The sequence below is a fragment of the Nerophis ophidion genome, linkage group LG20 (genome assembly GCF_033978795.1).
Source record: "Nerophis ophidion isolate RoL-2023_Sa linkage group LG20, RoL_Noph_v1.0, whole genome shotgun sequence".
NCBI classification, from domain to species: Eukaryota; Metazoa; Chordata; class Actinopteri; order Syngnathiformes; family Syngnathidae; genus Nerophis; species Nerophis ophidion.
The window spans coordinates 16,081,890-16,099,957 of NC_084630.1; the positions used below are offsets into that span (position 1 = coordinate 16,081,890).

Sequence of the window (18,068 nt, forward strand, 5' to 3'; positions counted from 1 at the left end):
TGTTGTCTTTGTAGCATATTCAACTGAATATGGGTTGAAAATTATTTGCAAATCATTGTATTCCGTTTCTATTTACATCTAACACAATTTCCCAACTCATATGGAAACGGGGTTTGTACGTATATATACATGTACGTTTTTATATATATATATATCCGAATAAGTTTTTCAACTTGTTTAACTCGGGGTCCACGTTAATCAGTTCATGGTAATAAGGTGTGGTGAAATTTGTCGTCTGCATTCGACCCATCCCTTTGATCACCCCCTGGGAGGGGAGGGGAGCAGTGGGCAGCAGTGGTGCTGCGCCCGGGAATTATGTTCGGTGAATTGATGCTGAGAGCCAAGCAGGGAGGTAATGGGTCCCATTTTGGTGTCCCACGATTTGATTCAATATCGATTCTTGGGTCGCGATTCGATTATAAATCGATTTTTTCGATTCCACGCGAATCTGGATTCAAAAACGATATTTTTCCTATTCAAAATGATTCTGTATTCTTTCAATACATATGATTTCAGCAGGATCTACCCCAGTCTGCTGACATGCTAGCAGAATAGTAGATTTAAAAAAAAAAAAGCTTTTAAATTGTAAAGAACAATGTTTTATCAACTGATTGCAATAATGTAAATTTGTTTTAAATATTAAACAAACCAAAAATAAGACTTATTTTATCTTTGGGAAAACATTGGACACAGTGTGTTGTCAAGCTTATGAGATGCGATGCAAGTGTAAGCCACTGTGACACTATTGTTCGTTTTTATTTTATTTTTTAAAATGTCTAAAGATAATGTCAATGAGGGATTTTTAATCACTGCTATGCTGAAATCATAACTAATATTGATACTGTTGTTGATAATATTCATTTTTGTTTCACTACTTTTGGTTTGTTCTGTGCTGTGTTTGTGTCTCCTCTCAATTGCTCTGTTTATTGCAGTTCTGAGTGTTGCTGGGTCAGGTTTGGTTTTGGAATTGGATTGCATTGTTATGGTATTGTGTATTGTTTTGTTGGATTGATTAAAATACAATTAAAATAAAAAATAAAAATATATTTTTTAAATCTATTAAAAAAAAAGAGAATCGATTCTGAATCGCACAACGTAAGAATGGCGATTCGTATTCAAATCATTTTTTCCCACACCCCTGATATATATATATATATATATATATAATATATATATATATATTCGTCATGCACTAATTGACTAAAAGAGTCACTAATTGACTATGTCGCATTATCGATGGAAAAATTATTTTTTATAAATGGGTTGTACTTGTATAGCGCTTTTCTACCTTCAAGGTACTCAAAGCGCTTTGACACTACTTCCACATTTACCCATTCACACACACATTCACACACTGATGGAGGGAGCTGCCATGCAAGGCGCCAACCAGTACCCATCAGGAGCAAGGGTGAAGTGTCTTGCTCAGGACACAACGGACGTGACGAAGTTGGTACTAGGTGGGAATTGAACCAGGGACCCTCGGGTTCTGCACGGCCACTCTCCCACTGCGCATGAGCAGCTAGGAGACACCGAGAGTAACACGCGGTAGAAAATGGATGAGAAAGGACAGATTTACCTTTGGTATAGAACAGTGGTTCTCAACCTTATTTTCAGTGATGTACCCCCGTGAACATTTTTTAAATTCAAGTACCCCCTAATCAGAGCAAAGCATTTTTGGTGGAAAAAGAGATAAAGAAGTAAAATACAGCACTATGTGTCATCAGTTTCTGATTTATTAAATTGTATAACAGTGCAAAATATTGCCCATTTGTAGTCTTTCTTGAACTATTTGGAAAAAAATAAATAAAAATAACTAAAAACTTGTTGAAAAATAAACAAGTGATTCAATTATACATAGAAGTAATCATCAATTTAAAGTGCCCTCTTTGGGGATTGTAGTAGAGATCAATCTGGATTCATGAACTTAATTCTAAACATTTCTTCACAAAAAATTTAATCTTTAACATCAATATTTATGGAACATGTCCACAAAAAACGGAGCTGTCAACACTGAATATTGCATTGTTGCACTTCTTTTCACAGTTTATGAACGTACATTCATATTTTGTTGAAGTATTATTCAATAAATATATTTATAAAGGATTTTTAAATTGTTGCTATTTTTAGAATATTTTTGAAAAATCTCATTTACCCCTTGGCATACCTTCAAGTACCCCAGGGGTACGCGTACCCCCATGTGAGAACCACTGGTATAGAACAGTGGTCCCCAACCACCGATTGGTACCGGGCCGCAGAATAATTTTTTATTAATTTTATTAAAAAAATAAAAAATAAATAAATTGTTTTATTATTTATTCTTTTTATTATCCATCCATCCATCCATTTTCTACCGCTTATTCCCTTTCGGGGTTGCGGGGGGCGCTGGCGCCTATCTCAGCTACAATTGGGCGGAAGGCAGGGTACACCCTGGACAAGTCGCCACACAATATACACTTACAATTAGTGCAATTAGTGCACCAACCACAAAAACCTCCTTTTTTCATTGACAAAAACGTCCCTTTTTCATGACAAAGAAAAAAAAAAAAAAAAAAAAGCCCCAGGCCGCGGGACAAATTATTAAGCGTTGACCGGTCCGCGGATACAAAAAGGTTGGGGACCACTGGTATAGAAGACCAAACAATAACGACTCTACACGCTATATACTCCTGTACAGTAGGTGGCGGTATAACTTCTGCGTTAGGGATGCAACCCACCAGAAAACTAGAAGAATAAAAAGAACGGAGCTTTGTTTTGAAAAGGAGACCCGAGTCTTCGATGCTGAGACGGGGATGGCTAACCGGACAAACCTCGCTGTTTCTTCTCGAACGGAGAAAAAAGCTTTAGAAAAAGCGAAGATACTCCAACGAGAAAGTGACAGGGAAGTCTTTCGACTGGTAAGCCAACAGCCAGCTCAGCTCGCTAAGAAGAGGAAAGTGTGATGTAGTGTAGCTCATGCTAGCTGTGTGTTGTGTCTGCAGGTGGCTCGCATTCTGAAGAAAACGGAGGCTGAAAGGTCGGAGGAGGAAGCTTCTGTTCTTCTTTTGCACAGAAGCCTTGTAGACGAACTTATTAAAAGACAAACGCGCAGAAATGAACTTAAGAGAAAACAAGAGGAGGTCAGTCAATACTAACCTTTTTAGCTCATCTATTTCTAACCCCCATGTCTGGAAACACCGTGTTTACATATGTAAGCACAACAATAATGTTGTGCTTACATATGTAAGGACAACAATAATGTTGTGTTTACATAAGTAAAGACAACAATAATGTTGTGTTTACATAAGTAAGGACAACAACAATGTTGTGTTTACATATGTAATGACAACAACAATGTGTTTACATATGTAAGTACAACAACAATGTTGTGTTTACATATGTAAGGACAACAATAATGTTGTGTTTACATAAGTAGGGACAACAACAATGTTGTGTTTACATATGTGAGGACAACAGTAATGTTGTGTTTACATAAGTAAAGACAACAATAATGTTGTGTCTACATAAGTAAAGACAACAACAATGTTGTGTTTACATATGTAAGGACAACAACAATGTTGTGTTTACATATATAAGGACAACAACAATGTTGTGTTTACATAAGTAGGGACAACAATAATGTGTTTACATAAATAAGGACAACAACAATGTTGTGTTTACATATGTAAGGACAACAATAATGTGTTTACATAAGTAAGGAAAACAACAATGTTGTGTTCACATATGTAAGGACAACAATAATGTTGTGTTTACATAAGTAAGGACAACAACAATGTTGTGTTTACATATGTAAGGACAAAAATAATTTTGTTTTTACATAAGTAAGGACAGCTGTTGTGTTTACATATGTAAGGACAACAATCATGTGTTTACATGAGTAAGGACAACAACAATGTTGTGTTTACATATGTAAGGACAACAGTAATGTGTTTACATATCTAAGGACAACAACAAGGTTGTGTGTACATATGTAAGGACAACAATAATGTTGTGTTTACATAAGTAAGGACAACAATAATGTGTTTACATATGTAAGGACAACAACAGTGTTGTGTGTACATATGTAAGGACAACAACAATGGTGTGTGTACATATGTAAGAACAACAAAAATGTTGTGTTTACAAAAGTAAGGACAACAATAATGTTGTGTTTACATATGTTAGGACAACAACAATGTTGTGTTTACATATGTAAGGACAACAACAATGTTGTGTTTACATATGTAAGGACAACAACAATGTTGTGTTTACATATGTAAGGACAACAACAATGTGTTTACATATGTAAGGACAACAACAATGTTGTGTTTACATAAGTAATGACAACAACAATGATGTGTTTACATATGTAAGGACAACAATGTTGTGTTTACATATGTAAGGACAACAATGTTGTGTTTACATATGTAAGGACAACAATGTTGTGTTTACATATGTAAGGACAACAACAATGATTTGTTTACATAAGTAATGACAACAACAAAGTTGTGTGTACAAATGTAAGGACAACAATAATGTTGTGTTTACATAAGTAAGGACAACAACAATGTTGTGTTTACATTTGTAAGGACGACAATAATGTGTTTACATAAGTAAGGACAACAACAATGTTGTGTTTACATATGTAAAGACAACAATAATGTGTTTACATATGTAAGGACAACAACAAGGTTGTGTTTACATATGTAAGGACAACAATAATGTTGTGTTTACATATGTAAGGACAACAATAATGTTGTGTTTACATATGTAAGGACAACAATAATGTTGTGTTTACATATCTCCCGTCCAAAGGCAAAACCTAGTAACTCACTTCTAGCTGATTTTGAGAAAACAAAGGAAAACCAATCCATCTTGATGCTGTCTTACAAAGATCTACACAGTCATCAAACGTATAGATGTTTTCTTGAGCTTTCATTTTCTTGCCGATGGAGCCATGGATTGAATCTGCTCTCGTGAACGTGTGCCCTTTCTCCAGATATTTTATGACAATCTCGGCTGGGCCCCATTCTGCGTATGCACATTGAGCAAGAGCCGTGTGCAGCGTCCAGTTTGTATTTTGACCTCCACAATTATCTGCCCAAAAGAGTATGCAAGGGGAAGAATCAAGAACAATACATTTAATGAAGGTGCTTGCAACGTCCTGGGCCCATCTTCCAAATATCCCCTCGTGCCATAATATCACATAATCAGGTTGACCGTCGGCCCCCCTTCGTGCAAATGTCTCATTAAAGACTATAAGGCGACTGACAAAGAAGCTCCGATTGGTCCCTTGAGATACTAGGTTTTTCTGTTGTATCTACATGGTTATGTGGTAGTTGCTAGGTCCTGCCATGCGCGTAACAGCTTACTTACGGAACAAATTACAATATCGCATACATTAATGTAAAGCATATCCCTAGGAACTCCAAAATTATTATCAGCTCAATTTTGACCAAAATTGAGTTTTGGGTTTTGCCTTTGGACGGGAGATATGTAAGGACAACAACAGTGTTGTGTGTACATATGTTAGGACAACAACAGTGTTGTGTTTACATAAGTAAGGACAACGGTTCAACGTCTCATTGACTGCCTGCATGACATCAAAACCTGGCTTTCGGCTAACTTCCAGAGCCTAATTGAAGACAAAACAGAAGTCGCTCTTCCTCCCCCAACGTTGACCTCGGCACTCTGACCCCGTATCTCAGCGACTGTGTCACAAACCTTTGGGTAAAGTTCGACTCAGATTTTAAATTCGAAAAACAAATCAGCAGTGTCGTTCAAAAAAAGCTTTTATCGATTACGCCAAATAGCGAAAGTGAAACCGCTTCTATCAGGAGATGATCTTGAGAAATTATTCCACGCCTTTATCTGGAATGGTTTAGACTACTGCGATGCCCTGTATGTAGGCATTAGCCAAGCCTCCCTCGCCCGCCTGCTGCTCGTCTGCTAACACAGACCCGCAGACGAGAGCACATCACCCCTATATTAGCGTCCCTTCACTGGCTCCCTGCGCGTTACCAAATCAATTTTAAACTCCTATTTGTTTTCAAATGTCTAAACAACCTCGCGCCAACATAGTTCTCCGACCTCCTTCAGCCTTACTGCCCCACCCGATCCCTAAGATCAGCCGATCAGCTGCTACTGACGGTCCGTGACACAAGGCTGAAGCTTAGAGGTGACAGACCATTCGCCGCTGATGCTCCCAAGCTCTGGAACGACCTACCTCTGAGTGTTAGACAAGCCTCCTCTCTTCCTATTTTTAAATCTCTCTTAAAAACATACTTTTATTCTCTGGCTTTTAACACTGAGTAATATCCATCCTGCAATGGCGCCCCATTATACACCTGCTGTTGACCTGTTTTTAGGTTTTATTTATTTTATTTTATTTTATTTATTTATTTTTTATCATGTTCTGTTTGTGTTGTGTTGTGTTTGCTCAGTTCTCGTTTTTAACCTGCCCATTGTACAGCACTTTGGCTACCCATGTGGTGAATTTTAAATGTGCTATATAAATAAAGTTGATTTGATTTTAGAACAACAATGTTGTGTGTACCTATGTAAGACCAACAATCATGTTGTGTTTACTTATGTAAGGGCAACAACAATGTTGTGTTTACATATGTAAGGACAACAAGAATGTTGTGTTTACATATGTAAGGACAACAAGAATGTTGTGTTTACATATGTAAGGACAACAACAATGTTGTGTTTACATATGTAAGGAAAACCACAATGTGTCTACATATGTAAGGACAACAACTATGTTGTGTTTACATATGTAAGGACAACAACAGTGTTGTGTTTACATATGTAAGGAAAACAAACATGTTGTGTTTACATATGTAAGGACAACAACAATGCTGTGTATATATAATTGATAGCTGTGGTCTTACACAAATAATAAATGAACCCAGGCATCGCAACGGTAATACAAACCACGTTTCCATATAAGTTGGGAAATTGTGTTAGATGTAAATATAAATGGAATACAATGATTTGCAAATAATTTTCAACCCATATTCAGTTGAATATGCTACAAAGACAACATATTTGATGTTGCAAATAATCATTAACTTTAGAATTTGATGCCAGCAACAGCAACACGTGACGAAGAAGTTGGGAAAGATGGCAATAAATACTGATAAAGTTGAGAAATGCTCATCAAACCCCTTTTTTGGAACACCCACAGGTGTGTAGGCTAATTGGGAACAGGTGGGTGCCTTGATTGGGTATAAAAGCAGCTCCCATGAAATGCTAAGTCATTCACAAACAAGGATGAGGCGGGGGTCACCAATTTGTATGCAAATTGACGAACAGTTTTAGAACACAATTTCTCAACGAGCTATTGCAAGGAATTTAGGGATTTTACCATCTACGGTCCGTAAAATCATTAAAAGGTTCAGAGAATCTGGAGAAATCACTGCACGTAAGCGATGATATTAGGGACCTTTGATTCCTTTAGGCGGTACTGCATCAAAAACCGACGTCAGTGTGTAAAGGATATCACTACATGGGCTCAGGAACACTTCATAAAACCACTGTCAGTAACTACAGATGGTCGCTACATCTGTAAGTGCAAGTTAAAACTATTTTATGCAAAGCGAATGCCATTTTTTCGACAGCACAAAGGAACGCCGCCGGCTTCGCTGGGCCCAAGCTCATCTAAGATGCGCTGAGGCAAAGTGGAGAAGTGTTATGTGGTCTGACGAGTCCACATTTCAAATTATATTTGGAAACTGTAGACGTGGTGTCCTCCGGAACAAATAGGAAAATAACCATCCGGATTGTTATAGGCGCAAAGTTCAAAAGCCAACATCTGTGATGGTATGGGGGTGTATTGGTGCCCAAGGCATGGGTAACTTACACATCTGTGAAGGCACCATTACTGCTGAATGGTCCATACAGGTTCTGGAGCAACATATGTTGTCATCCAAGCAACGTTATCATGGACGCCCCTGCTTATTTCAGCAAAACAATGCCAAGTCACGTGTTAGAACAGCGTGGCTTCGTAGTAAAAGAGTGCGGGTACTTTCCTGGCCCATCTGGAGTCCAGACCTGTCTCCTATGGAAAATGTGTGGCGCATTATGAAGCGTAAATTACGACAACAAGACCCCGGACTGTTGAACAACTTAAGCTGTACATCAAGCAAGAATGGTAAAGAATTCCACTTTAAAAGCCTCAACAAATAGTTTACTCAGTTCCCAAACGTTTATTGCGTGTTGTTAAAAGAAAATGTGATATAACACAGTGGTGAACATGCCCTTTCCCAACTACTTTGGCACGTGTTGCGGCCATGAAATTCTAAGTTAATTATTATTTGCAAAAAAAATAAAGTTTATGAGTTTGAACATTAAATATCTTGTCTTTGTAGTTCATTCAACTGAATATGGGTTGAAAAGGATTTGAAAATCATTGTATTCCGTTTATATTTACATCTAATACAAATTCCCAACTCATGTGGAAACGCGCTTTGTATGATAGACTTAGTGCTTGTCAGGGGTATCACCGTTTCCAAAGTTATGATACTCCCGTATACTAAAGTAATGTCCGATCATTACCTTATAAAATTCGAGGTTCAGACTCATGTTCGGCAAGCTAATAATAATAACTGCTGTAGCAGCCGCAGCATTAATGCTGCCACGACGAAAACTCTTGCTGGCCTACTGCCTTCGGTAATGGCACGATTCCCAAAGTATGTGGGCTCTATTGATAACCTCACTAACAACTTTAACAACGCCCTGCGCGAAACCATTGATCGTATAGCACCGCTGAAGTTAAAAAAGGCTCCAAAAAGGCGTACTCCATGGTTTACAGAAGAAACTAGAGCTTATAAATTATCATGTAGAAAGCTGGAATGCAAATGACGCGCGACTAAACTTGAGGTTTACCATCAAGCATGGAGTGATGGTTTATTAACTTATAAATGCATGCTTACCTTAGCTAAAGCTAAATATTACTCAAATCTCATCCGCCTTGAAAAAAAAACGATCCTAAATTTTTGTTTAGTACAGTAGCATCGCTAACCCAACTACGGTCTCCTTCCAGTAGCTCCACCCACTTGGCAGATGACTTTATGAAATTCTTTAATGAGAAAATCGAACTCATTATAAAGGCGATTAAAGACAATGCGTCCCAGCTACAACTGGGTTCTATTAACACAGATACGACTGTATATACGGCGGATACTGCCCTCCAAAATAGTTTCTCTTGTTTTGATGAAACAACATTAGAAGAATTGTTACAACGTGTAAATGGAATAAAACAAACAACATGTTCACTTGACCCACTTCCAGGGAAACTTATCAAGGAGCTCTTTGTATTATTAGGTCCATCAGTGCTAAATATCATAAACTTATCACTTTCCTCTGGCACTGTTCCCCTAGCATTCAAAAAAGCGGTTATTCATCCTCTCCTTAAAGGACCTAACCTCGATCCTGACCTCATGGTAAACTACCGACCGGTGTCTCACATTCCCTTTATTTCAAAAATCCTCGAAAAAATTGTTGCAGAGCAGCTAAATGAACACTTAGCGTCTAAAAATCTATGTAAAACCTTTCAATCCTGTTTCAGGGTAAATCACTCTACGGAGACAGCCCTCGCAAAATGACTAGTGATCTATTGCTAACGATGGATTCTGATGAGTCATCTGTATTGCTGCTCCTCGATCTTAGCGCTGCTTTCGATACCGTCGATCATAATATTTTATTACAGCATATCAAAACACAAATTGGTATGTCAGACTTAGCCCTGTCTTGGTTTAACCCTTATCTTACTTACAGGATGCAGTGTGTCTCCCATAACAGTGTGACCTCGAACTATGTTAAGCTAACGTGTGGAGTTCCCCAGGATTCGGTCCTTGGCCCTGCACTCGTCAGCATCTACATGCTGCTGCTAGGTGACATCATACGCAAATACGGTGTTAGCTTTCACTGTTATGCTGATGACACCCAACTCTACATGCCCCTAAAGCTGACCAACACGCCGGATTGTAGTCAGCTGGAGGCTTGTCTTAATGAAATTAAACAATGGATGTCTGCTAAATTTTTGCAACTCAACGCCAAAAAAACGGAAATGCTGATTATTAGTCCTGTTAGACACCGACCTCTATTTAATAATTCAACTGTGACATTTGACAACCAAACAATTAAACAAGGCGACTCGGTAAAGAATCTGGGAATTATCTTCGACCCAACTCTCTCCTTTGAGTCACACATTAAGAATGTTAATAAAACGGCCTTCTTTCATCTCCGTAATATCGCTAAAATTCGCTCCATTTTGTCCACTAGTGACGCCGAGATCCTTATCCATGCGTTTGTTGTGTCTCGTCTCGATTACTGTAACGTATTATTTTCGGGTCTCCCCATCTCTAGCATTGAAAGATTACAGTTGGTACAAAATGCGGCTGCTAGACTTTTGACAAGAACAAGAAAGTTTGATCATATTAAGCCTATACTGGCTCCTCTGCACTGGCTTCCTATGCACTTAAGATGTGACTTTAAGGTTTTACTACTTACATATAAAATAATACACGGTCTAGCTCCATCCTATCTTACCGATTGTATTGTACCATATGTCCCGGCAAGAAATCTGCCTTCGAAGGACTCCGGCTTATTAGTGATTCCCAGAGCCCAAAATAAGTCTACGGGCTATAGAGCGTTTTTCGTTCGGGCTCCAGTACTGTGGAATGCCCTCCCGGTAACAGTTAGAGATGCTACCTCAGTAGATGCATTTAAATCTCACCTTAAAACTCATCTGTATACTTTAGCCTTTAAATAGACCCCCTTTTTAGACCAGTTGATCTGCCATTTCTTTTCTTTTTCTCCTCTCTCCCTTGTGGAGGGGGTCCGGTCCGGTGGCCATAGATGAAGTACTGTCTGTCCAGAGTCGGGACCCAGGATGGACCGCTCGCCTGTGTATCGGGTGGGGACATCTCTGCGCTGCTGATCCGCCTCTGCTTGGGATGGTTTCCTGTTGGCTCCACTATGGACGGGACTTTCGCTACTGTGTTGGATCCACTTTGGATTGGACTCTCAAGGTTGTGTTGGATCCACTATGGATTGAACGGATTGAACTTTCACAGCCTCATGTTAGGCCCGCTCGACATCCATCGTTTTCGGTCCCCTGGGGGGGGGGGTTGCCCACATATGCGCTCCTCTCCAAAGTTTTCATAGTCATCATTGTCACCGACGTCCCACTGGGCTGAGTTTTCCTTTCCCTTATTTGGGCTCTACCGACGATGTCGTTGTAGTTTGTGTTGTGGTTTGTGCAGCCCTTTGAGACACTAGTGATTTAGGGCTATATAGATAAACATTGATTGATTGATTGATTGATTGAACAAACACGTTGTGTTTACATATATAAGGACAACAAATATGTTGTGTTTACATTTGTAAGGATAACAAACACGTTGCGTTTACATACGTATGTAACCACAACAAACACGCTTTTTTACATATGTAAGGACAATAAACACGTGTTTACATTTGTAAAGACAACAAACACGTTGTGTTTACATATGTAAGGACAACTAACACGTTGTGTTTACATATTTAAGGATAAACAAGTTGTGTTTATATTTGTAAAGACAACAAACACGTTGTGTTTACATATGTAAGGACAACTAACACGTGTTTAAATATTTAAGCATAAACAAGTTGTGTTTACATTTGTAAGGACAACAAACACGTGTTTAAATTTGTAAGGACAACAAACACGTTGTGTTTACATATGTAAGGACAACAAATACGTGTTTACATATGTAAGGACAACAAACGTGTTTACATTTGCAAGGACAACAAACGTGTTTACGTATTTAAGGACAAAAAAACATGTTGTGTTTACATATGTAAGGAAGGCAAACACGTTGTGTTTACATTTGTATGGAAAACACACACGTTGTGTTTACATTTGTATGGACAACAAACATTGTGTTTACATTTGTAAGGACAACAGACAAGTTGTGTTTACATTTGTAAGGACAACAAACACGTTGTGTTTACATTTGTAAGGACAACAAACCCGTTTTTTTTACATTTGTAAGGACAACAAACACGTGTTTACATATGTAAGGACACCAAACACTTTGTTGTAATAGTCGGTTGGTTAGTAGACGTTTTTTTTTTGAGCATGTATAAAGTTTCAATATGAAACATCATCCATCCATTTTCTACCGCTTATTCCCTTTTGGGGGTTGCGGGGGGCGTTGGCGCCTTTCTCCGCTACAATCGGGCGGAAGGTGGTGTACACCCTGGACAAGTCGCCACCTCATCGCAGATTATACATCATATGTTTGACATATTTACATTTTTCTTTGCATCATCTCCGAAGGAGTAGGAAGAAGCAAAGCTAACTAATCTTACTCTTTTTCTGCTTCATAGCGGTTACTGACACATACACTATATTGCCAAAAGTATTGGCCACCTGCCTTGACTCACATATGAACTCGAAATGCCATCCCATTTTTAACCCATCGGGTTCAATATGATGTCGGCCCACCTTTTGCTGCTATTACAACTTCAATTCTTCTGGGAAGGCTGTCCACAAGGTTGCGGAGTGTGTTTATAGGAATTTTCCACCATTCTTCCAAAAGTGCATTGATGATGTTGGTCGAGAAGGCCTGGCTCTCAGTCTCTGTTGTAATTCATCCAAATGTTGTTCTATCAGGTTCAGGTCAGGACTCTGTGCAGGCCACTCAAGTTCATCCACACCAGACTTTTTCATCCATGTCTTTATGGACTTTGCTTTGTGCGCTGGTGCACAGTCATGTTGGAAGAGAAAGGGGCTGTCACGCCAAATTTCTTCCCCCCTAAAAAACCTTCCCCCCATTTACTTCCGGAGTCATGATTAATACAGACGTTTTGTTAACGCTATATTATAAAAATATAACGCTATATTATAAAAATATAACGCTATATTATAAAAATACAGACGTTTTGTTAACGCTATATTATTAAAAAAATTAAAAAACTATTTACAAAAACAAGCTATGGGATGACGCATTTACTTCCGGCGTCACGTTTCCTCTTATGTCATCCCATAGCTTGTGTTTGTAAATTGTTTTTTAATTTTTTTTATAATATAGCGTTAACAAAACGTCTGTATTTTTATAATATAGCGTTATATTTTTATAATATAGCGTTATATTTTTATAATATAGCGTTAACAAAACATCTGTATTAATCATGACCCCGGAAGTAAATGGGGGGGGGGAGTTGTAGGGAGAAGAAATTTGGCGTGACAGGGCCCGCTCCAAACTGTTCCCACAAGGTTGGGAGGATGGAATTGTCCAAACTGTTTTGGTATCCTGGGGCATTCAAAGTTCCTTTCACTGGAACTAAATGGCCGAGCCCAACTCCTGAAAGACAACCCTACACCATAATTCCTCCTCCACCAAATGTCACACTCGGCACAGTGCAGTCCGAAATGTACCGTTCTCCTGGCAACCTCCAGACTTGTCCCATCAGATTGCCAGATTCTGCGAGTGTGTGATTCATCACTCCAGAGAACGCGTCTCCACTGCTCTAGAGTCCAGTGACAATGTGCTTTACACTGCTGCACGGTGATTTATGGCTTAGATGCAGTTGCTCAGCCATGGAAACCCATTCCATTGAGGTCTCTGCGTACTGTACGTGAGCTAATTGGAAGGTCACATGAAGTTTGGAGCTCTGTAGCAACTGACTGTGCCGACCTCTTTGCACTATGCGCTTCATTATCCGCTTAGTAAGTTTACGTGGCCTACCACTTGGGGGCTGAGTTACTGTTGTTCCCAAACTCTTCCATGTTCTTATAATGAAGCCGACAGTTGACTTTGGAATATTTAGGAGCGAGGAAATGTCACGACTGGATATGTTGCACAGGTGGCATCCTATGACAGTTCCACTCTGGAAATCACTGATCTCCTGAGAGCGGCCCATTCTTTCAAACGTTTGTAGAAACAGTCTCCATACCCAAGTGCTTGATTTTATACACCTGTGGCCGGGCCAAGTGATTAGGACACCTGATTCTCATAATTTGAATGGGTGGCCGAATACTTTTGGCAGTATAGTGTATGTCTCCAGCGGGAAGGGGGTGCCGCACGGGACAGGCGGGTGGGTGTAAGGAACAGTGTAATTTGGCCTGTCTCCATCTCACCACAGCCTGGGGGGGCAATAGACTACAGACTGTGGTGAAGTAGGCTGGCTTCGTCGCGTGAATAAGCCTACAATTTTTGGTTGTGTTTTCCGCTTCGTATGCAGAGTGGCAATATACGATGTATATCTCAATATTTTTTCCTTAAAGTAAAAACAAAACACAAAACAGTCCTTCTTACCTGAGATACTAAGTACAAACCCCGTTTCCATGAGTTGCGAAATTGTGTTACATGTAAATATAAACGGAATACAATAATTTGCAAATCCTTTTTAACACATATTCATTTGAATGCACTTCAAAGACAAGCTAATAGATGTTCAAACTCATGAACTTTATTTTTTTTTGCAAATAATAATTAACTTAGAATCTCATGGCTGCAACACGTACCAAAGTAGTTGAGAAAGGGCATGTTCACCACTGTGTTACATCACCTTTTCTTTTAACAACGCTAAATAAACGTTTGGGAACTGAGGAAACTAATTGTTGAAGCTTTTAAAGTGGAATTCTTTCTTATTCTTGTTTTATGTAGAGCTTAAGTCGTTCAACAGTCCGGGGTCTCTGCTGTTGTATTTTCCGCTTCATAATGCGCCACATATTTTCGATGGGAGGCAGGTCTGGACTGCAGGCGGGCCAGGAAAGTCCTCTCACTCTTTTTTTGCGAAGCCACCCTGTTGTAACATGTGCTGAATCTGGCTTGGCATTGTCTTGCTGAAATAAGCAGGGCTGTCCATCAATCAATCAATCAATCAATCAATGTTTACTTATATAGCCCTAAATCACTAGTGTCTCAAAGGGCTGCACAAACCACTACGACATCCTCGGTAGGCCCACATAAGGGCAAGGAAAACTCACACCCAGTGGGACATCGGTGACAATAATGACCCAGTGGGACGTTGGTGACAATGATGACTATGAGAACCTTGGAGAGGAGGAAAGCAATGGATGTCGAGCGGGTCTAACATGATACTGTGAAAGTTCAACATGATACTGTGAAAGTTCAATCCATAATGGATCCAACACAGTCGCGAGAGTCCAGTCCAAAGCGGATCCAACACAGCAGCGAGAGTCCCATTCACAGCGGAGCCAGCAGGAAACCATCCCAAGCGGAGGCGGATCAGCAGCGCAGAGATTTCCCCAGCCGATACACAGGCGAGGAGTACATGGCCACCGGATCGGACCGGACCCCCTCCACAAGGGAGAGTGGGACATAGAAGAAAAAGAAAAGAAACGGCAGATCAACTGGTCTAAAAAGGGAGTCTATTTAAAGGCTAGAGTATACAAATGAGTTTTAAGGTGAGACTTAAATGCTTCTACTGAGGTGGCATCTCGAACTGTTTCCGGGAGGGCATTCCAGAGTACTGGAGCCCGAACGGAAAACGCTCTATAGCCCGCAGACTTTTTTTGGGCTTTGGGAATCACTAATAAGCCGGAGTCCTTTGAACGCAGATTTCTTGCCGGGACATATGGTACAATACAATCGGCAAGATAGGATGGAGCTAGACCGTGTAGTATTTTATACGTAAGTAGTAAAACCTTAAAGTCACATGTTAAGTGCACAGGAAGCCAGTGCAGGTGAGCCAGTACAGGCGTAATGTGATCAAACTTTCTTGTTCTTGTCAAAAGTCTAGCAGCGGCATTTTGTACCAACTGTAATGTTTTAATGCTAGACATGGGGAGACCCGAAAATAATACGTTACAGTAGTCGAGACGAGACGTAACAAACGCATGGATAATGATCTCAGCGTCTTTAGTGGACAAAATGGAACGAATTTTAGCGATATTACGGAGATGAAAGAAGGCCGTTTTAGTAACGCTTTTAATGTGTGCCTCAAAGGAGAGAGTTGGGTCGAAGATAATACCCAGATTCTTTACCGTGTCGCCTTGTTTAATTGTTTGGTTGTCAAATGTTAGAGTTGTATTATTAAATAGAGTTCGGTGTCTAGCAGGACCGATAATCAACATTTCTGTTTTTTTGGCGTTGAGTTGCAAAAAGTTAGCGGACATCCATTGTTTAATTTCATTAAGACACGCCTCCAGCTGACTACAATCCGGCGTGTTGGTCAGCTTTAGGGGCATGTAGAGTTGGGTGTCATCAGCATAACAGTGAAAGCTAACACCGTATTTGCGTATGATGTCACCTAGCGGCAGCATGTAGATGCTGAAGAGTGCAGGGCCAAGGACCGAACCCTGGGGAACTCCACACGTTACCTTAACGTAGTCCGAGGTCACATTGTTATGGGAGACACACTGCATCCTATCAGTAATATAAGAATTAAACCAAGACAGGGCTAAGTCTGACATACCAATTCGTGTTTTGATACGTTCTAATAAAATATTATGATCGACAGTATCGAAAGCATGAAAAAGACGGCTCTTAGATGACAGCATGTTTTTCCAAAACCTTTATGTACCTTTCAGCATTCATGGTGCCTTCACAGATGTGTAAGTTGCCCATGGCTTGGGCACTAATGCACCACCATACCATCACAGATGCTGGCTTTTGATCTTTGCGTCGATAACAGTCTGGATGGTTCGCTTCCCCTTTGTTCCGGATTTCCAAAAACAATTTGAAATGTGGACTCATCAGACCACAGAACACTTTTCCACTTTGCATCAGTCTATCTTAGATGATTTCGGGCCCAGAGAAGCCGGCAGCGTTGCTGGATGTAAATGGCTTTCACTTTGCATAGCAGAGCTTTAAATTGCACTTACAGATGTAGCGATGAACTGTATTTAGTGACAGTGGTTTTCTGAAGTGTTTCTGAGCCCATGTGGTGATATCCTTTAGAGATTGATGTCGGTTTCTGATACAGTGCCGTCTGACGGATCGAAGGTCACGGTCATTCAATCTTGGTATCCGGCCATGATGCTTACGTGGAGTGATTTCTCCCGATTCTCTGAACCTTTTGATGATATTATGGACTGTAGATGTTGAAATCCCTACATTTCTTGCAATTGCACTTTGAGAAACGTTGTTCTTAAACTGTATGACTATTTGCTTACGCAGTTGTGGACAAAGGGTTGTACCTCGCCCCATCCTTTCTTGTGAAAAACTCAGCATTTTTTGGGAAGCTGTTTTTATACCCAATCCTGGCACCCACCTGTTTCCAATTAGCCTGCACACCTGTGGGACGTTCCAAATAAGTGTTTGGTGAGCATTCCTCAACTTTATCAGTATTTATGCCACCTTTCCCAACTTCTTTGTCACGTGTTGCTGGCATCAAATTCTAAAGTTAATGATTATTTGAACATCATATATGTTGTCTTTGTAACATATTCAACTGAATATGGGTTGAAAATGATTTGCAAATTATTTTATTCCGTTTATATTTACATCTAACACAATTTCTAAACTCATATGGAATCGGGGTTTGTTTGTCTTAGTAAGTCAATATTTACTAAGTCAAAATAATGACTAAGTTAAAATTATTGACTTACTGTAAATAAATGTTTGCAATAAGTGTATGAAAAAGAGTTAAAAGTGGGGCCACATGCTGACATATGCCCAACTCATCATGCTTAATTTACAGAACTAAAAAAAAAAAAAAAAAAAAAACATTTTTGAGACTTTATTTAGGCTTTTTTGTTAAGGCGACCACCTTAACAACAAAGCGCTGCGGGAAACCATGCACCTCTCATCCTACCATGCTGTACTACTACCTATCGTACTGTGCTACCTATCATGCTCTCATGCTTTACCACATATTATGCGGCACCACATATCATGGTTTGCAACCTATCATGTTTTCATGCTATCTAACCTATCATCCTACCATAGTGTGCCACTTTTGGTGTGCTACCTATCACACTGTGCTTCTTATCATACTATCATGCTGCACCACCTATAAAGCTGTCATGCTGCATAACGTATGGTTTTCCACCAACAGTGCTAACATTTAACATGTTTTACCAGCTATCATGCCATCATTCTTTGCCAACATCATGCCACATATTATGC

At 39.6% G+C, this 18,068-nt stretch overlaps 1 protein-coding gene across 1 annotated transcript in view; it reads left to right on the plus strand.

Annotated features, from left to right (window-relative positions):
- The first annotated feature begins 2,705 nt into the window (after positions 1–2,705).
- Positions 2,706–18,068, plus strand: part of sirt7 (sirtuin 7) — a 48,801-nt gene continuing 33,438 nt past the window's right edge. The window contains exons 1-2 of the mRNA XM_061880594.1: positions 2,706–2,894; positions 2,979–3,116. Of these exons, the coding sequence (XP_061736578.1) occupies positions 2,790–2,894; positions 2,979–3,116 (243 nt within the window). The 5' untranslated portion in view covers positions 2,706–2,789. The remainder of the gene's footprint in view (positions 2,895–2,978; positions 3,117–18,068) is intronic.